The sequence below is a fragment of the Rhinopithecus roxellana genome, chromosome 11 (genome assembly GCF_007565055.1).
Source record: "Rhinopithecus roxellana isolate Shanxi Qingling chromosome 11, ASM756505v1, whole genome shotgun sequence".
Lineage (NCBI taxonomy): Eukaryota > Metazoa > Chordata > Mammalia > Primates > Cercopithecidae > Rhinopithecus > Rhinopithecus roxellana.
In genome coordinates this window covers 23490279-23512038 of record NC_044559.1, presented here as the reverse complement: position 1 = coordinate 23512038, position 21760 = coordinate 23490279, and the positions used below count along the sequence as shown (strand labels likewise).

At 45.0% G+C, this 21760-nt stretch overlaps 1 protein-coding gene across 3 annotated transcripts in view; it reads right to left on the bottom strand.

Moving 5' to 3' along the window:
* The window catches only part of ARMH3 (armadillo like helical domain containing 3), a 224250-nt gene that overhangs the window by 201574 nt on the left and 916 nt on the right, over positions 1–21760 (bottom strand). For all 3 annotated transcript variants that reach the window (XM_010356143.2, XM_030940827.1, XM_030940828.1), the window contains exon 2: positions 1803–1915. In XM_010356143.2, the coding sequence (XP_010354445.1) occupies positions 1803–1904 (102 nt within the window). In that variant the 5' untranslated portion in view covers positions 1905–1915. The remainder of the gene's footprint in view (positions 1–1802; positions 1916–21760) is intronic.

Below are 21760 nucleotides of genomic sequence, written 5' to 3'. Positions count from 1 at the left end.
TAGTTGGGACTACAGGCGCCGGCCACCATGCCTGGTTAATTTTGTGTATCTTTAGTAGAGATGCAGTTTCACCATATTAGCCAGGATGGTCTCAATCTCCTGACCTCATGATTCGCCAGCCTCGGCCTCCCAAAGTGCTGGAATTACAGGCATGAGACACCACTCCTGGCCAAAAGAATCCTAATAGGATCCTAGCACCTACTTATTTTCTCTGTATAGTTGCTTGTACTGGCCTGGGCAATCTTTATTAATCTTCTGCACTCTGTTTCCAAGGCTTGCCAAAGTTAGGTATTTTAGTGGACTGAATTATTTATTCTGAGCCATGGCTTTGCAGTCAGGCACCAGGGTTCAAATCACAGCTCCATCACCTTCCAGAAGAGATCTCAAATAACTTCATCTGTTAAATGAGGGTACTACCAGTGCCCTCACAGAATTCCTGTCAGAATTAGAACTCCTCTATATTTAGTGATACATTTAGAATACTCCAGGCACATAGTAGAAACCCAACACATGGTCTTTTCTTTTCTTTTCTTTTGACATAGGGTCTCACTCTCTTGCCCAGGCTGGAATGCAGTGGCGTGATCACGGCTCACAGTAGCCTTGACCTCCTGGGCTTAAGCAATCCTCTCATTTCAGCCTCCCAAGGAGCTGGGACTACAGGCACATGCCACCACACCTGGATAATTTTTGTATTTTTTTTTTGCAGAGAGGAGGTTTTGCCATGTTGGTCCATGTTGGTCTTGAACCAGCCTGGGCAACATAGCTCAAGAGATCCACCCACTCAGCCTCCCAAAGTGCTAGAATTACAGGCATGAGCCACCACACCCAGCCAGTAATTCTTTTTGTAAGTATTATTCTACTTTATGCATACTACTTATGACCAGAATTTCAGAAGGCAGATACCTCTGTAGCATATCTAATTACTCTTCCCTCATAGGGTATTTTTTTTTTTTTTTTTTTTGAGACAGGGTCTCACTCTATTGCCCAGGCTGGAGTGCAGTGGCACAATCTCAACTCACTGCAACCTCCGCCTCCCGGCTTCAAGAGATTCTTGTGCCTCAGCCTCCCGAATAGCTGGGATTACAGAAGTGCACCACCATGCCCAGCTAATTTTTGTATTTTTAGTAGAAACGGGGTTTCATCATGTTGGTCAGGCTGGTCTCGAACTTTGACCTTGTGATCCACCCTCCTCAGCCTCCCAAAGTGCTGGGATTACAGGCGTGAGCTACCGCACCCAGCCCCTGATAGGGTATATTTTACAATATAGGCTTGGACCATGTTCAATCAGTTCTGAAGACCCAAAGAAATCCCCAACCCAATTGCTAATAATTCCTCAGTTATCCCATATAGCTGGAGAATGAGATAGTCCTAAGTAATTATTTCATTTACCAACAACTTGAGATGGAATATAATAATGTATCCTTTAAAAGTATCTGAATTATAGAATTCTAGGTCCAAAAGAAACTTCATGGGACATCTAGGATAAGAGAGTCCTAAGTTAGATCATAAGGAGAGCAAGTCTTTCTTTAAAATATTCAGAAAAGGAGCTTCCCCAGCCTTCCTCCCTCCTTTCAATTGTTTTACCTGGCTCATGGCAACAACCTATAAGGACAACACAATAACAACCTATATTAATTAATACATGATTATAATCTCTACTCTGAGAGCTTTCATTTTTGCCCTCAAACCCTCAAACCATCCCCCAAGGAACCTGAAGGTAGCAGGCAGAGGTAAGGGTATTTCTCATCTTGAACTAAGAAACTAAAAAGTTAAGCTGTACACAACAGGGCTGCAGGCCTTACCATGAAGATCTCATCATACATTAGCACCACTTTTTCCTTCAGTGGTTTTTTGGAGGCTGAAGATTTCCGGAGCAAACCCCCACGTTTCTCTACCTGTGCCATGGTTAGAGAATCTGTGAACAGAAAGTCACATTTTAGAATAGTGAAAATACTCAGTATGATAATACAAATGGCTGATATATGTCATACATTTGTCCAAGCCCATAGAATATACAACACCAAGAGTGAACTATAATGTAAACTGTGGACTTTGGGTGGTAACAATATATGAATGCAAGTTCATCATTTATAACAAATGCCACTCTAGTAGGGGATGCTGTTAATAGAGGAGGCAGTGTATATGTGAAGGAAGCAGACATACGGGATATCTCTGCCCTCTCCTTTCAATTTTGCTGTGAACCTAAAAACAGCTCTAAAAAAAGTAAGTCTTAGAAAAGAAAAGAAAGCCAGTCAGTGCAGAATGCTCTCCAAGGTGCTGGAGTCACTGACATACCACTTAATGAGAAAATGTTTAGGAAAAATAACTGATAAACATCCATGCTACAGAGCTGTACATCTGTCCAACACTCTCCTCCCTGACTAGGTAATGCCAAGGTTTAAATCATTACTTGGCCAACAGCACAACACATTTTACATCCTTAAAATGTGCCAGTGGACAAGGCTCAAAGCAGATCCAAAACCAAACACAAAGGTGTAACTCGCTCCATCTGTAATAGGTCTGGCCATATATTTGAGGTTGATGGAAGGAAGACTGCAAAGCACACACTGCCCACAGACTGATGGTGAAGTTAGATTTCAAATATTGATCGAGCTGGACCATTAAGGCAGGAAGTGTGCTGCAGATTGATGTGCTTCATTGATTTCCCCAAAGTAAGTAGGTCCTCGTCACTGCAAAGTACTTGGCCTTCACTGCCTCATAAATCACGCTGCACTTGACTGTCTTTAGAAATTCCTCTGGAAAGAGACCCAAGGCAGAAAACAGCAGCTAAGAGCCCAAAAAAATATGATTTCAAAATAACTGAATAGAGTAATATACTACTTTCAAATTTAATTGTGTGTGTGTGTGTGTATATATATATAAAATACTATTGCAGATCAAACTCCAATGTATTTTTCATTTCTATATAAAAGTAGTTCCATGAATCATGCCCAAATGTTCCCATCTTGCTTTAAGGAATTCTCGTTTTTTTTTTTCAATGGAGAACCTGAAATCCCACAGGTCTTCACTGAGAATTTACACATATTCCCTTCACCTCCCAGGTTCTTTTTTTTTTTTTTTTTTTTTTTTTTTTTTGTTGAGACGGAGTCTCGCTCTGTCACCCAGTCTGGAGTGCGGTGGCCGGATCTCAGCTCACTGCAAGCTCCGCCTCCTGGGTTCACGCCATTCTCCTGCCTCAGCCTCCCAGGTAGCTAGGACTACAGGCGCCGCCACCTCGCCCGGCTAGTTTTTTTGTAGTTTTTAGTAGAGACGGGGTTTCACCGTGTTAGCCAGGATGGTCTCGATCTCCTAACCTCACGATCCGCCCGTCTCAGCCTCCCAAAGTGCTAGGATTATAGGCTTGAGCCACCGCGCCCGGCCAGGTTCTTTTCATTATTAACAAAGTTCCTCTCTTTCCTTTAAATCCTGTGCTCTAGATATGAAACTTAGTCTCATCCAATAACAAGTATGCGGGATAGGGAGGGGCCGGATTTTACTTCCAGACAAATCCAACACAGCAGAACTAATTTTGATCAATGACTTTTGGAAAATATGCACTATCTTTCTGATCAAAATCAAAATTTTGTTTAAGGAAGAGATGCATCCAATAGTACAAAAGATTGTATCTTAGACATTGTCCTTGTCTAACACATATAGCCAAAAGAGGAGATTCATCTTTGAGCATACACTAAAGCACAGGAAACTTCACCAACTAGATATTTTTATTTTATTTTTAGACTTTTTTTTTTTCTTTTTTGAGATGCAGTCTTGTCCTGTCACCCTGGTTGGAGTACAATGGTGCGATCTCAGCTCAGTGAAACCTCCACCTCCCGGGTTCAAGTGATTCTCCTGCCTCAGCCTCCTGAGTAGCTGGGATTACAGGGGCATACTACCACACCTGGCTAATTTTTTGTATCTTTAGTAGAGACAGGGTTTCACCACGTTGGCCAGGCAGCTCTCAAACTCCTGACCTCGTGATCTGCCTACCTCAGGCTCCCAAAGTGCTGGGATTACAGGTGTGAGCCACCGCCCCCAGCCTGACCTAAAATTTTACTAAGAACTATCTCTATCGAGGCTTAACTTAGCCCTCAAATTCTGTTATGGTCCAGAGGGAACTGATAAAAAAAAAAATAACAATAACAAAAAGAGAAAACTATTTGGGGCAATTAACATTATATTGATAATGGCTTTTCCTTAAAGCATGAAATACAGCCTCCATTCAAAACTTTCTTGTGTCTTTTTAAATATGTTGTCAAGAGGAAGATGTCCTTATTCAGGAAAAATAAATTGGAAATCAAGAGATTCCTATTAGAATAAATCAAAAGCAATGCAATTTTTTTTTTTTTTTGAGACAGAGTCTCGCTCTGTCGCCCAGGCTGGAGTGCAGTGGCTGGATCTCAGCTCACTGCAAGCTCCGCCTCCCAGGTCTAGGCCATTCTCCAGCCTCAGCCTCCCGAGTAGCTGGGACTACAGGCGCCCGCCACCGCGCCCGGCTAGTTTTTTGTATTTTTTTAGTAGAGACGAGGTTTCACCATGTTAGCCAGGCTGGTCTCGATCTCCTGACCTCGTGATCCGCCCGTCTGGGCCTCCCAAAGTGCTGGGATTACAGGCTTAAGCCACCGCGCCCGGCCCAAAAGCAATGCAATTCTAAACTTAGTGGATATGGATCCTGCCTGTGCTCAGCTTCAATCAGTTGATTAGCAGGAAGAGTGGAAACCACAAGTTCTCAGACATGAAAAGTACATGTTTACAAATACCCCTTCTGAGGATTTATAATTGGGTTACAGCTAATCAATGTCTACTCCAAATCTAATAAACTCACTTTCTCTATTTCAGAATCAATACTTTCTAATAAGCAAAGGAAACAGGAGAGGAGGGAAAAACAATTCCAATCCAAACTACCAAATTTCCTAAGAAATTGAATTATTTTCATCATTCTCCTTCCATCTGGAGCAGCAGGAAAATCAGCCAAGGCCTCAACTCATTACTCTCTGTCATCACAGGCAACTGGAATTTACCACCCAAGCTGCCTGAAATGTGACTGGAAACTGACAACATAAAGTCTTCTCCTCCTGCCAGCACTCCTACCCAGGAGTTTCTAAGGTGGTAGACTGGGAAAACTATAGAACTCTAACAAAACTTTTATCTTTGGGTCTCAGAAATTAAACCTATGCTCCTAACTTTGAAAGTAAAAAAATATCAGCCAGGCGCAGTGGCTCACGCCTGTAATCCCAACACTTTGGGAGGCTAAGACGGGTGGATCACCTGAGGTTGGGAGTTCAAGATCAGCCTGACCAACACGGAGAAACCCCATCTCTGCTAAAAATACAAAATTAGCCAGGCATGGTGGTGCATGCCTGTAATCCCAGCCACTCAGGAGGCTGAGGCAGGAGAATCACTTGAACCTGGGAGGTACAGGTTGCAGTGAGCCAAGATCGTGTCACTGCACTCCAGCCTGGGCAACGAGGGAAACTCCATCTCTAAGAAAAAGTAAAATATCTGATTGGTAGAGCAGAAAGTTGCAGCACATCAGTAATGTGAGTATAATCTGTACATTCTCAAGCACTTTTTTCCTATTTCACAACCATCCCCCTCCTTCCCAGAGGAGAGAACCAGCATCAGCTGAGAAGCTGCAAGGCATAATTGAACAAGCAACCAGCAGAAATGAGACTAGAACACAGGTCTCCCAACCAACTTGGCGACACAGACAAGTCATTGTGCCTCTCAGTTCCCTCACAAGTAAAACAAGAGGATTGAACCAGACTATTATCTAATGATTCTCTCAGCATCACTGAAATACTGCAAATATATAAAAAGCACCTAAAGCCCTAGTTCAGGCACTATAAGATTAAAGAGGGGAAACTCCAGACCTGATTCTCTGGGAGCTCATAATCTACTGGCAGAGACAGACACATAAAAACCCATAGTGCAAAGCAAATCATGAGAAATTTATAGAGTAGAAATACAAAGAAAACGCTATGGGATAATAAGGGAGAGAAAAAAACATTCTATGACTATGCTATGACCTCTGTTGATCCAAGCTTTTAAATCCTTCTGGTAAAGAAGCAAATACAGCAAAGGCACAGTAATCCCACAGAAATGTCAGTTTAGGCTTTAAGACTATCTCAGAAATAAGACATAGACAAACTGTAAAAAGAGAATCAGGCGCCTGTAATCCCAGCACTTTGGGAGGCCGAGGCGGGCAGATCACGAGGTCGGGAGATCGAGACCATCCTGGCTAGCATGGTGAAACCCCGTCTCTACTAAACAAAATACAAAAAATTAGCCGGGCGTGGTGGCAGGTGCCTGTAGTCCCAGCTACTCGGGAGGCTGAGGCAGGAGAATGGCGTGAACCCAGGAGGTGGAGCTTGCAGTGAGCCGAGATCGTGCCACTGCACTCCAGCCTGGGCGACAGTGCAAGACTCTGTCTCAAAAAAAAAGAATCAGGCAACTTTTCAATACTAATTTCACCTACTATCAAACTTACAAATGGTTTCAAATTCCCTCAACTGTATGGTAAATCAATGAAGGCTTTTATTCCTAAACCTGAAAGACTGTTAGCCACATGAGCTGCTGCCAACTTCTCTCTGGAAGATCCAAGTCATACAACTTTTTTTTATTTTTTGAAACAGAGTCTCACTGTGTCACCCAGGATGGAGTGCAGTGGTGCAATCTCAGCTCACTGCAACCTCCACCGCCTGGGTTTAAGTGATTCTCGTGCCTCAGCCTTGTGAGTAGCTGGGACCACAGGTGTGCGTTACCATGCCCAGCTAATTTTTTTTTTTTTTTCTTTTTTTGAGACAGTCTCGCTCTGTCGCCCAGGCTGGAGTGCAGCAGCACCATCTCAGCTTACTGCAAGCTCTGCCTCTCAGGTTCACGCCACCCTCCTGCCTCAGCCTCCCAAGTAGCTGGGACTACAGGCGCCCGACACCACGCCCGAATTTTTTTGTATTTTTAGTAGAGACAGGGTTTCACCATGTTAGCCAGGATGGTCTCGATCTCTTGACCTCGTGATCCGCCCGCCTGAGCCTCCCAAAGTGCTAGGATTACAGGCGTGAGCCACCGTGCCCGGCCTAATTTTTGTATTTTTAGTAGAGACAGGGTTTCACCATATTGGCCAAGCTGGTCTTGAACGCCTGACCTCAAATCTGCCTGCCTCTGTCTCCCAAAGTGCTGAGATTACAGGTGTGATACAACTTTTTAAGATCTGTGTCTTGGGAGTTGGGAGGGAGGGGTCGGAGGAGATCTGTATCTTAAGCAATCCAGCCACACACTTCTTAAATGCACATGATTTCACATCCTTGCAGGATGAAGTTGCCAAATGTTAAGATTTTAAAACCTAAAGCCAAATTCTTCAACTGTCTAATAAGCAAGGAATGCCAGTTATACTTAGCTAGTTGGTTATTCATTTATTTTACTGTCTTCTTGAGCCTAGTGCCAACTCTAGTACCAAAAAATGAAGTTAATAGAAATTCACCCTAATTTCCAGAGTTACCACAGTTAATCTATCAAAAGCCTTAGGTTTGGCAGGGCATGATGGCTGACAACTGTAATCCCACCACTTTGGGAGGCCAAGGCATAGGGATCACCTAAAGTCAGGAGTTGGACACCAGCCTGACCAACATGGTGAAACCCCATCTCTACTAAAAATACAAATTTAGCCAGGTGTGGTGGCGCATGTCTGTAATCCCAACTACTTGGCAGGCTGAGGCAGAGAAATCACTCGAACCCAGGAGACGGAGGTTGCAGTGAGCTGAGATTGTGCCATTGCGCTCTAGCCTGGACAACAAGAGTGAAATTCCATCTAAAAAAAAAAAGCCTTAAGTTTTAGTTCCAAGTCTTCCAAGCATCATTCCATAATGCTAATTTTATTTTTCCTTTCCTGGGCCTCAATTTGCCAATCTGTAGAAGGAAGCAAAGGAACACTCCCTGTGCATTTTCAAATTTAACAGTCCAGAGTTCTAGAGTTCTAGGTTAACTTTTTTTTTTTTTTTTTTTTTTTTGAGACGGAGTCTCGCTGTGTCGCCCAGGCTGGAGTGCAATGGCTGGATCTGGGCTCACTGAAAGCTCCGCCTCCCGGGTTCACGCCATTCTCCCGCCTCAGCCTCCTGAGTAGCTGGGACTACAGGCGCCCACCACCTCGCCCGGCTAGTTTTTTTGTATTTTTTAGTAGAGACGGGGTTTCACCATGTTCGCCAGGATGGTCTCGATCTCCTGACCTCGTGATCCGCCTGTCTCGGCCTCCCAAAGTGCTGGGATTACAGGCTTGAGCCACCGCGCCGGCCCTTTTTTTTTTTTTGAGACAGAGTCTCACTCCCTCACCCAGGATGGAGTGCGGTAGCGCAATCTTGGCTCACTGTAAGCTCCGCCTCCCAGGTTCACACCATTCTCCTGAATCAGCCTCCCGAGTAGCTGGGACTACAGGCGCCTGCCACCATGCCCGGCTAATTTTTTTGTATTTTTAGTAGAGACAGGGTTTCACCATGTTAGCCAGGGTGGTCTAAATCTCCTGACCTCGTGATCTGCCCACCTCAGCCTCCCTAAGTGCTGGGATTACAGGCATGAGCCACCACGCCCAGCCTTTTTTTTTTTTTTTTTTTTTTTTTTTTTTATGAGATAGAGTCTGTCTCTGTTGTCCAGACTGGATGCAGTGACCTGATCTGAGCTTACTGCTACCTCCACCTCCTGGGCGCAAGCCATCCTCCCGCTTCAGCCTCCCAAGTAGCTATAACTATAGGTACACGCCACCCCACCACAACCAGCTAATTTTTGTATTTTTTATAGAGATAGGATTTTGCCATGTTGCCCTGGCTGGTTTCAAACTCAAGCAATCCACCTGCCTCAACCTCCCAAAGTGCTAGAATTACAGGCAAGAGCCACTGGACCCAGTCTTCCATTCACATTTGTAATGGACTGTCACCAAGTATCACCCTCTCTTCACATTGAGGCAAACAAAAACAATGCTATAGCTAGATGCTAAGGTAAACATCCTAAAATATTTCAACCAGTATAGAAGGAAAAGAAGAGAATAAAAGAAAAGAAGGGGAAAGAAGGAAAATGAATAAAAGTAAATGTGCACACCAGGCATGGTGGCTCATACCTGTAATCCCAGCACTTTAGGAAGCCAAGATGGGCAGATCACATGAGCTCAGGAGTTCGAGAGCAACCTGGGCAACATGGCAAAATCCCATCTCTACTAAAAATATGAAAAGTAGCCAGGTGTGATGGCAGAAGCCTATAATCCCAGATACTCGGGACACTGAAACAGGAGGATGTCTTACACCCAGGAGGCAAAGGTTGCAGTGAGCTAATGTCACTGCATCCAGCCTTGGCAACAGAGCCAGACCTTGTCTCATAAAAAAAAAAAGAGAGAGAGAGAAACACAAGTAAATAGTTTAGGGGGAAAAAATATATGTAGAGATCAGACATTTAATTCATTCATTCATTCTACAAATATGCATTGAGTACCTTTTAGGCACAGGCACTAGGAACACAGCAGTAAGCAAGACAGAAAAGATCCCTTCTCTCACAGAATTTTCATTCCAGTAGAAGGGAAACGGACAACAAATAAGATAAACTGAGACAGTGGTAAGGGCCCTGAAGACAAATTGCAAAGGGGACTACTCTCATCTGGGATTAAAGTAGGCCTCTTTGAGGAAGCGGCACTTGGGCTAAGATCTGGAATAACAGGAAGAAATCAGCCAAGTAAAAATCTTGGGAAAAATGTTCGAGATAGATGGAATGGCAAGCGCAAAGACCTCAGGATTTGAATACACTTGGCGTGTTCAGGAGACAGAAATGCCACCGTGCCTAGACAGAGCATAGACATTCCTTTTCTGAAATGTTTTTGTAAAGTTTATTAAAGTGGGTCTTTTGTGTTGGTGAATTTTTTTTAATATATAAGAATCCAAATATCCATCAGCAGTAAATGGGACAATTATGATACAGTCATATAATAGAATACCATATAGAAATTTACAAGAGCCCATTACTGATACATGAAGCAATGTGAATAAGTTACATAGAAAATACTGAATGAGGGCCAGGCGCAGTGGCTCACGCCTGTAATCCCAGCACTTTGGGAGGCTGAGGCAGGCGGATCATCTGAGGTCTGGCGTTCAAGACCAGCCTGACCAACATGGAGAAACTCCGTCTCTACTAAAATTACAAACAATTAGACGGGCATGGTGGCGATTCCTATAATCCCAGCTACTCCAGAGGCTGAGGCAGGAGAATCATGTGAACCCAGGAGGCGGAGGGTGAGGTGAGCCGAGATTGTGCCATTGCACTCCAGCCTGGGCAACAAGAGTGAAACTCCGTCTCAGAAAAAAAAAGAAAATATTTAATAAAAAATGTCGGCCGGGCGCTGTGGCTCAAGCCTGTAATCCCAGCACTTTGGGAGGCCGAGACGGGTGGATCACGAGATCAAGAGATCGAGACCATCCTGGCTAACATGGTAAAACCCCGTCTCTACTAAAAATGCAAAAAAATTAGCCGGGCGTGGCGGCGAGCGCTTGTAGTCCCAGCTACTTGGGAGGCTGAGGCAAGAGAATGGCGTGAACCCGGGAGGCGGAGCTTGCAGTGAGCCGAGATCGCGCCACTGCACTCCAGCCTGGGCAACTGAGCGAGACTCCGTCTCAAAAAAAAAAAAAAAAGAAAAGAAAAATGTCCAAACCAAAAGAGTACAACCTGATGATTCCATTTACATGAAGTTTTTAAAAGAGAGAAGTAATCTATGATGACACAGTAGAGGTGGGGAGATGATTGGGAAGTAGCACAAGGAAGCCTTCTGAGGTGCCGGAAATATACTCAATCTCTAAGCGAAGGTCACAAAAATGAGTACACATGTTAAAATATCATTAAGTTGTACACTTCACATTATGTAAAATATTCCTTAATCTAAAAAAAAGTACATGTGTGTTCTCATATATGTGAAAATTTAACAGAACCAATGCAGAACACTAGAACAGTGCAGAACAGGTGAGTAGGGCCCCCAGCTTGAACACTCAGGACACTTATCTAAAATAACAACCAGGCCAGGTGTGGTGGCTCACACCTATAATCCCAGCACCTGGGAGGCTGAAGCAGGCAGATCACCAGAGGTCAAGAGGTCAAGACCAGGCCGGGCGTGGTGGCTCAAGCCTGTAATCCCAGCATTTTGGGAGGCCGAGACGGGTGGATCACGAGGTCAGGAGATCGAGACCATCCTGGCTAACATGGTGAAACCCCGTCTCTACTAAAAAAATACAAAAAAAACTAGCCGGGTGAGGTGGTGGACGCCTGTAGTCCCAGCTACTCCGGAGGCTGAGGCAGGAGAATGGCGTAAACCCGGGAGGCGGAGCTTGCAGTGAGCTGAGATCCGGCCACTGCACTCCAGTCTGGGTGACAGAGCGAGACTCCGCCTCAAAAAAAAAAAAAAAAAAAAAAAAAAAAGAGGTCAAGACCAGCCTGGCCAATATGGTGAAACCCCGTCTCTACTAAAAATACAAAATTACTGGAGCATGGTGGTGCATGCCTGTAATCCCAGCTACTCAGGAGCTGAGGCAGGAGAATCGCTTGAAGTCAGGTGGTGGAGGTTGCAGTGAGACGAGATCGCACCATTGCACTCCAGCCTGGGCTACAAGAGTGAAAAATAAAAATAAAATAACAACTAGAGTCTATTTATCTCTTATTATGTACCAGGCACTGTTCTAAGCACTTTATACATATTAACTCATTTTATCCTCATAACAACCCTATGATTCAGAAAGTTTACAATGAGAAAACTAAAGCATGAACTGAAAAAGAAAGAAAAAGAGAGAGAGAGAGAGAGAGAGAGAGAGAGAGAAAGAAAGAAAGAAAGAAAGAAAGAAAGAAAGAAAGAAAGAAAGAAAGAAAGAAAGAAAGAAAGAAAGAAAGAAAGAAAGAGAAAGAAAGAAAAGAGAGAAAGAGAGAAAAGAAAAGATGGGCCAGGCGTGGTGGCTCACACCTGTAATCCCAGCACTTTGGGAGGCCAAGGCGGGCAGATCACCTGAGGTTAGGAGTTCAAGACCAGCCTGACCAACATGAAGAAACCCCATCTCTACTAAAAATACATGGTGGCGCATGCCTGTAATCTCAGCTACTCGGGAGGCTGAGGCAGGAGAATCGCTTGAACCCAGGAGGCAGACGTTGTGGTGAGCCGAGATTGCGCCATTGCACTCCAGCCTGGGCAACGAGCGAAACTCCATTTAAAAAAAAAAGAAATGAAACCTGTCTAGATAAGTGAGCGTAGGGACTCAAACCCAGGCAGCCTGATATTAGAGTTCCTGTTCTTCTCCACTATGCTATACTGTATCTCAAAAAGCAGAGGAATGAGCAGGAGCAGAGTCATCTATACATAAACAAAGCTGAGGGCCTACAGAGAATCTGTGAAGAGGTTCTAGGTAAGAGGGAGTATGTACTAATTGGCTTTAATGAACAAACTGTGAAATGTCCAGATATCTTGAGTAGTCACCACTCTAGTTTGTCAGTGGGTGAAGGTGCCACGGTAGAAAGTAAAAGATAATTGTCTGACGTATACATCTGTCTGTAAATATAGGTAATAGTAAAGTGAAACAGACAAATTCACAGGAATGGCAGAAAACTTGGAAGGAAAAACTGGAGAAGAATCCGAGTGTCTAGTCAAGTTGATAGACATATTGATACATCCAATATGGTAATTTTTTAAGGATTAAACACCCTAATGGCCACTACAGGACTTAACTGATACTTTTTTTAAACTCTCCCACTATCTTCGAGGATTTTTAATTTTTTTTTACTATTTTAATTGAGTATAGTCAGTGCTCTGAGGATAATTCTACATCAAAACTTGATAATGAATGGAAAGATACTATAAAACAGGACAGAAAAAAAGAAATAGAAAACAAGTCAAGTAAGAGTCCACAATCCTCAGCTTAGGAGAGAGTATGTTTTAATACTGATGAGTTGTGATCACCTATTTCAGAATCTCCTGGGGTGCCTCCTAAATATGTAAACTCTTAAGCCTTCCTACCCTTCTATTGAACCAAACTTTTTTTTTTTTTTTTTTTTTTTGAGAGACATGCTCTGTCACCCAGGCTAGAGTACAGTGGCATGATCTCGGCTCACTGAAACCTCTGCATCCCAGGCTCAAGTGATCCTCCCACCTCAGCCTCCCGAGTAGCTGGGACTACAGGCATGCACCACCACGCCTGGCTAATTTTTGCATTTTTTTGTAGAAATGGGATTTCACCATGTTGCCCAGGCTGGTCTCAAAACTCCTGAGCTCAAGTTATCTGCCCACTTGGCCTCCCAAAGTGCTGGGATTACAGGCATAAGCCACAGTGCCTAGCTTGGGTCTACATTTTTAAAAATCACTCCAGATCAGTGATCTCAACTGGTGCAACTTTGCCTCTCGGGACATTTGTCAATGTCTGGAGACATTTTTGATTGCCACAATTGGGAGGTACTACTGGCATCTACTAGGTAGAGGCCAGGGATGCTGTTAAACATCATACAATACTTGAGGCAGCCTCGCACAACAAAGAATTATCCAGCCCAATATGTCAATAGCAAAGAGGTTAAAAAACCCTGCTCCGGCCTGGCGGGGTGGCTCACGCCTGTAATCCCAGCACTCTGGGAGGCCGAGGTGGGCAGATCACGAGGTCAGGAGACCATCCTGGCTAACACGCTGAAACTGTCTCTACTAAAAATACAAAAAATTAGCCGGGCGTCGGGGCGGATGCTGGTAGTCCCAGCTACTCAGGAGGCTGAGGCAGGAGAATGGCGTGAACCCGGGAGGCGGAGCTTGCAGTGAGCCGAGATCGCGTCACTGCACTCCAGCCTGGGTGACAGAGCAAGACTCCACCTAAAAAAAAAAACCCTGCCCCAAGTAATTCTGATGACCACTAAAGTTTAAGAGGTACTCATCCAAGCCTTAAACCAGACTTGGAAAAGGAAGGAGTATCTACACAGAGAATACTGAGAGAATGAATGAAACCTCTGCAGTCTCTGAAAAAGGCATGAAGCAACACTCACCTTACCACATCTCATTCTCCCCGCATTAAATCACATTTCCTTTGGGATTGTAGCCCGTTTCCCCATATGTGAAAGAAGATCACTACAAGACACACTGACTATAGTATCCACAATGCTTAGTGATGGAGATGAAAGTCTTATGTAGCTATCTGTCCAAGACTTGTGGCGAAGTCAAATAAAATATTCCCATTATCTGACCATGAGCCATTCACCCAATACACAAAAGAAGCAACAAGTTTTTGTTTTGTTTCATTTTGAGACAGGGTCTCACTCTGTCGCCCAAGGTGGTGAAATGGCATGATTTCAGCTCACTGCAACCTCCGCTTCCTGGCTTCCAGCAATTCTCCTGCCTCAGCCTCCCAAGTAGCTGGGACTAGAGGCGCATGCCACCACACCCAGCTAATTTTAGTACTTTTTGTAGAGACAGGGCTTCACCAAGTTGGTCAGGCTGGTCTCGAACTCATCTTAAGTGATCCGTCTGCCTCGGCCTCCCAAAGTGCTGGGATTACAGGCATGAGCCACCGTGCCCGGCTGAGGGAACATGTTTATATCAAGCCAGAAATAGTTTCCTACCCTGACTTTCTAGTAAGTCTCCTGTCCTGATCTCTTAAAAATTCCCTAGTTCCTCTAGACACAAGGGTTTTTTAAAAAACCTTTAAGCGAAAGTTACCTGCTCCCTAAGCCTTTCTGCAAGGCCTACCATACTACCTGGAGGTAAACATTAGCGCTATAACAACTTAAGAGAATGCAGTTTTTCTACCTCCAAGCCCCAGCCCTTCAAGCTATCTCCTAATATGCCTCCCACTTTCTTTTTTTTTTCTTTGTGAAGAATGTGGGCATCATTCTTTCTTCCTTTCTAAAAGCCCCAGGTATTTAGCTCACTTGCTAGATCACATCCTACTGTTCCACATGCTTCTTTCAGTAGCATGGGACAGGTTCCCCCAATTCCACCCAAAAGACTGGCTCTAAGACAAGCAAATAACCCCTTTCTATTTTAATGAATTTCCACTGCTAGTCACTCCAAGGATTCTATACCTCCAAAATAAAACTAGGGCTTAGCACAGTGACTCACGCCTGTAATCCCAGCACTTTAGGAGGCTGAGGCAGGCGGATCACTTGAGGTCAGGACTTCCAGACCAGCCTGGCTCACATGGAGAAACCCCGTTTAGGCCAGGTGCGGTGGCTCAAGCCTGTAATCCCAGCACTTTGGGAGGCCGAGACGGGCGGATCACGAGGTCAGGAGATCGAGACCATCCTGGCTAACACGGTGAAACCCCGTCTCTACTAAAAAATACAAAAAACTAGCCGGGCAAGGTGGCGGGCGCCTGTAGTCCCAGCTACTTGGGAGGCTGAGGCAAGAGAATGGCGTAAACTCGGGAGGCGGAGCTTGCAGTGAGCTGAGATCCAGCCACTGCACTCCAGCCTGGGCGACAGAGCGAGACTCTGTCTCAAAAAAAAAAAAAAAAAAAAAAAAAAAGAAACCCCGTCTCTACTAAAAATACAAAAATTAGCCAGGCATCAGGCATCATGGCAAGTGCCTGTACTCCCAGCTACTTGGGAGGCTGAGACGGGAGAATTGCCTGAACCCAGGAGGCAGAGGTTGCAGTGAACCAAGATTGTGCCACTGCACTCCAGCCTGGGGGACAGAGTGAGACTCTGTTTCCAAAAAAAAGAAAGAAAGAAAGAAAGAAAGAAAATAGAGTAGGGCCTGCATCCTTTTTTTTTTTTGAGATAGGGTCTCTATCACCAAGGCTGAAGTACAGTGGCACAATCATGGCTCACTGTAGCCTTAGTGATCCTCTGACCTCAGCCTCCTGGGTAGCTGGGACTACAGGCACATGGCACCAGGCCTGGCTAACTTTTCATATTTTTTGTAAAGATTGAGTTTCACCATGTTGCTCAGGTTGGTCTCAAACTCCTGGGCTCAAGCAATCCTCCCACCTAGGCCCCCCAAAGTGCTAGAATTACAGGCATGAGCCACTGCACCCGGCCCCAACCTATTTTTACAATGAGGATATTACTTTGCTCAAAGTAACCTAACTAGTAAGTGATAAAGCCATTAAATCTTTCTCTCTGGTAGTGCTTCTCCCTATCAGAATGTCCTGTTAGTGCAAAACATCAGGAGCTAACTAGACCATTAAAAACCGGATTCACTGTAATCCCAGCTACTCAGGAGTCTGAGGCACGAGAATCACTTGAACCCGGGAGGCGGTGGTTGCAGTGAGCTGAGATGGTGCCATTGTACTCCAGCCTGGGTGATAGAGTAACATTCGGTCTCAAAAAATAAAAAAAAAGATTCAGTTAAAGTAACACTTCTATGGAAACTCCAAACTGATATCCATAATATCAATACTCCCATTTTATCCAAGAAAAGTCAATCAACTCACCAAACGTGGTGGCTCATGTCTGTAATCCCAACACTTTGGGAGGCCAAGGCAGGTGGATCACTTGAGGTCGGGAATTCAAGACCAGCCTGGCCAACAGGGTAAAACCTCATCTCTACTAAATATACAAAAATTAGCTGGCATGGTGGCACATGCCTATAGTCCCAGCCACTCAGAATGCTGAGGCACAAGAATTGCTTGAACCTGGGAGGAAGAGGTTGCATTGAGCTGAGATTGCGCCACTGCACTCCAGTCTGGGTGATAGAACAAGACTCCATCTCAAAAAAAAAAAAAAAAAAAGAGGCCAGGCAGGGTGGCTCACGCCTGTGATTGCAGCACTTTCGGAGGCCAAGGCAGGCAGATCACTTAAGACTAAGAATTCAAAGTTGTCCTGACCAACATGGTGAAACCCCGCCTCTACTAAAAATATAGAAATTAGCTGGGCATGGTGGCGAGCACCTGTAATCCCAGCTACTCAGGAGGCTGAGGCAGGAGAATCACTTGAACCCGGGAGAGGGAGGTTGCAGTGAGCCAAGATTGTGCCACTTGTACTCCAGCTTGGGCGACAGAGCAAGACTCTATCTCCAAAAAAAAACAAAAGAAAGAAAAGTCAGCCAGGCGCGGTGGCTCATGCCTGTAATATCAGCACTTTGGGAGGCCAAGGCGGGGGCGCGGGGGGGGATCATCTGAGGTCAAGAGTTCGAGACCAGCCTGGCCAACATGGTGAAATACCATCTCTACTAAAAATACAAAAAGTAGCTAGGTGTGGTGGAGGGGGCCTGTAATCCCAGTTACTCAGGAGGCTGAGGCAGGAGAATCACTTGAACCCAGGAGGCGGAAGTTGCAGTGAGCCAAGATCGGGCCACTGCACTACAGCCTGGGTGACAGAGGGAGACTGTATCTCGAAAAGAAAAGAAAAGAAAAGAAAAGAAAAGAAAAGAAAAGAAAAGAAAAGAAAAAGAAAGAAAAGAAGGGAGGGAAGGGAGGGGAGGGAAGGGAGGGAAAGGAAGGGAGGGAGGGAGGGAGGGAAGGGAGGGAAAGGAAGGGAGGGAGGGAGGGAGGGAGGGAGGGAGGGAAGGAAGGAAGGAAGGAAGGAAGGAAGGAAGGAAGGAAGGAAGGAAGGAAGGAAGGAAGGAAGGAAGGAAGGAAGGAAGGAAGGAAGGAAAGGAAAGGAAGAAAAGTCAGTCAACTCAGGACATCACCTGACAAGCATCATCCCTATTTTCTAGAAGCTAGGACAGAACCAGACTGATTAAGGAAGCACATGAACCACTACAAGTCAGGGTCCGTAGCTTGTGTGCTCTAGACAATGTTCCCCTCAGAATGGGTGTTCAGCCTGTACCTGAAAGTGGAAGTAACTCAGAGACTTTCCCAAGACTAAGAAGCAAGTGGCAAAACCAAGACTTTTCCAGGTATCAGCCACAGTCTGTACCTACTACAGGTCAACTAGCTTCACAGAAGACAATTCAATCTAGTCCCAGCAACATCTACTGAGTTTGCCTAATGTTACAAATGGACAATGAAGATGAGTTCTCATTCATTTAAATAAACATGACCACCTTAGGTTCACTTTCAAGTTATCCTACACAAGAAGGAATTCATTCCTCCTTCCGAAGGAGGAACCAGTTCCAAATTGACAGGATTTCAGGATATTCCGATTGGAAACCACATTTTCTGAAACATCCCAGAATGAAACTTCATGGTAAGATCTTCTCAATGAGCAGGAGATTCCTACAAATTAATACTGTCTGTCTCCTGCTCCAGCCCTGAACTTCCTCACACAGCACACCGTCACTCATATCTTCTCATTTCTTCTCCTGTTCAATTATATAAGCCTCATGAACACCACCTCAATTAAAATGAAAATTACAAGATAAAGTCCCAAAATCATCTTCTCCCCACCCCCCGCCGCCACCCAATCGAAAGGCAGTTTCCCTCCTTCCCCAAGCTAGAATGCAGTAGCACAATCACAGCTCACTGCAGCCTCAACCTCCTGGGCTCACACGACCCTCCCACCTCAGCCTCCTGAGTAGCTGCGACTACAGGCTCACACTACCACACCCAGCTAACTTTTCAATTTTTTGTAGAGACAGGGTTTTGCTATCTTGCCCAGGCTGGTCTTGAACTCTCGAGCTCAAGCAATCCACCAGTCTCAGCCTCCCAAAGTGCTGGGATTACAGGCGTGAGCCACCTCACCTGACCCCATAATCTTCTTAAAGGAAGCCCAAAAGGTACCTGCAATCTTACAAAGTAAACTGATTTCCTGCTACTTTAATAACACTTATTCAGACCTTATAAATAACACAAGCATAGTATAAGACAGAAAGGGACCAAAAAATTACTAAGTTACAGTCCCTGCCTTGAGAAGCTCATTATTAAGTGGAGGAAGTGCATAATCTGCTACTTCGTTATAGACAAAAAAAAACCATTATTTTTTCCCCAGGACTTTTTTCATATATGCCCTCACTCAGAGCTGGTGCCAATATATTAAGCTCACCAGGTCTCTCACTTACAGCTGCCTACTAAGGTCTCCATCTGTACATCCTACAAGCAACCTGAGCTCAGCATACCACACCATATCCCCTATGCCTCTTTCCATACCCTAACCTTTAAAAACTTGCTCTACTTTTTCTAATCCATATCTTGTCAATGAAATCCCCACACATCCACTCTCTGAAATTAGAAATCCTAGCCCACTCTCTTCCTAAGAAGCTGGATCAATCTCAGAAGTACAGTATTTCTAAAATCCCCTCCTCTTCATTCCCACAGCTACACTTTCTTCAGACTCTCCGTCAATTGCAACAACTCTTAATCAGTCTCACTGCCTCATTTTTCATTACTTTAATCTGCATTTCTGTCACTCCCTAACTTAAAAAAACTCCTCAGAAGCTTAAAAAAAAAAAAAAAAAAAAAAAAAGGAGAAAAAAAATTCCAATGACTCCCCATTTTCTTTTCAGTCTCACCTCCTAGCAATTTCCCCACCACACATCCTGTTTTGGACAAATTTCTGAGATTTAAAATAATTTTTTTCCTCTCACACCCTCATCAAGCCTTTGCAGGTACTATTCTCTCCAAATGAAACGCCTTTTTTTTTTTTCTTTTTTAGAGACGGGGTCTCGCCCTGTTGAGCCGGCTCGTCTCAAACTCCTGGGCTCAGGCAATCTACCCGCCTAGGCCTCCCAAAGTGCTAGGATTACAGGTGTAAGCCACCAGACCCAGTCAAAATGCCTTTTTTTTTTTTTTTTTTTTTTGAGACGGAGTCTCGCTCTGCCGCCCAGGCTGGAGTGCAGTGGCCGGATCTCAGCTCACTGCAAGCTCCGCCTCCCGGGTTCACGCCATTCTCCTGCCTCAGCCTCCCGAGTAGCTGGGACTACAGGCGCCCGCCACGTCGCCCGGTTAGTTTTTTGTATTTTTAGTAGAGACGGGGTTTCACCGTGTTAGCCAGGATGGTCTCGATCTCCTGACCTCGTGATCCGCCTGTCTCGGCCTCCCAAAGTGCTGGGATTACAGGCTCGAGCCACCGCGTCCGGCCTCAAAATGCCTTTTCTTACTTGTGCAACCTCCTACTCATCCTTCAACACCCAACTCAAGTACTTCCTCCTACAAAGATTTCCCTGCCTCTCCCAAGCAACAGCAGTATTCCCTTCACACTGTATAAAGGCTTTTTTTTTTTTTGAAACGGAGTCTTACTGTGTCGCCCAGGTTGGAGTGCAGTGGTGCGAGCTAGGCTCACTGCAAGCCCTGCCTCCTGGATTCACGCCATTTTCCTGCCTTAGCCTCCCAAGTAGCTGGGGCTACAGGCGCCGGCCACCACACCCAGCTAATTTTTTGTATTTTTAGTAGAGACAGGGTTTCACTGTGTTAGCCTGGATGGTCTCAATCTCCTGACCTCGTGATCCACCCACCTCAGCCTCCCAAAGTGCTGGGATTACAGGCATGAGCCACCACGTCCAGCCTAATGCCTTTATGTGGCTATGTAACACAAAGCAATAAAAAATGTCTTATCTATATGTTTCTCTGATGTCCTTGAGGAAAGATACTCATAATTTCTAACCTAAATCCCAGTTACATAGTAAGTGCTCAATAAATGTGCTGAATAAACAGTTCACCCTCCTATATCCTGGAACAATTTCCGGCCATTTTCCCCAAATGTTACAGATTCCTAAACTGTGCTCAACACGAAATTCCAAATTTCATAATGACTACTTTGGAGTTTTCACATTGTTTTAATTATACAAATGTTGAACAAGTCCGCCGGGCACGGTGACTCACGCCTGTAATCCCAGCACTTTGGGAGGCCGAGACGAGCGGATCACGAGGTCAGCAGTTCGAGACTAGTCTGGCCAATATGGTGAAACCCCGTCTCTACTAAAAATACAAAAATTAGCCGGGCGCGGTGGCGCACGCCTGTAGTCCCAGCTACTCAGGAGGCTAAGGCAGAAGAATCACTTAAATCCGAGAGGTGGACGTTGCTGTGAGCCGAGATCATGCCACTGCACTCCAGCCTGGGCGACAGAGCAAGACTCCATCTCAAAAAAAAAAAAAAAAAAGTTGAACAATAAATTATAAAACCTAAAAGTCAATGAAAACACCTTAAAGGCTTCTCTAGTCACTGAAATGGGTATTCCCCCTTTCCAGTCGTAACAAGAGGGATCTCTCTTTCCCTCAACTGTGATCTGATATCCTGAAAGCCTTCACATAGAAGCTACTGTGCACACAAATCCAACTGAAGGCACACCCAAAATAATTCGAATCCTGCTAAATTACGGGCAGGGACACAAATCATATTTATCCTAGTTTACAAAGTAACTAAAGGATAGCAAAGAAAAAGCTCTCACTAAGCTCACTTTTTCTGGCCGGGTGCGGTGGTAATCCGAACACTTTGGGAGGCTGAAGCAGGTGAATCACCTGAGGTCAGGAGTTTGAGACCAGCCTGGCCAACACGGCGAAACCCCATCTCTACTAAAAATACAAAACTTAGCCGGGCGTGGTGGCTCACGTCTGTAATCCCAGCTACTCGGGAGGCTGATGGAGAAAGAATCTCTTGAACCTGGAAGGCGGAGGATGCAGTGAGCCGGGATCACGCCACTGCACTCCAGCCTGGGCAACAAGAGTGAAACTCCGTCTCAAAAAAACAAACAAACAATAAAATGGCCCGTAATCACAGCATTTTGGGAGGCTGAGCGGCCGGATCACCTGAGGTTTGGAGTTCAAGACCAGCCTGACCAACATGGAGAAACCCCATCTCTACCAAAAATACAAAATTAGCAGGGTGTGGTGGCGCAAGGCTGGGGCAGGAGAATCGCTTGAACCCCGTAGGCAGAGGTTGTGGTGTGCCAAGATCGTGTCATTGCATTCCA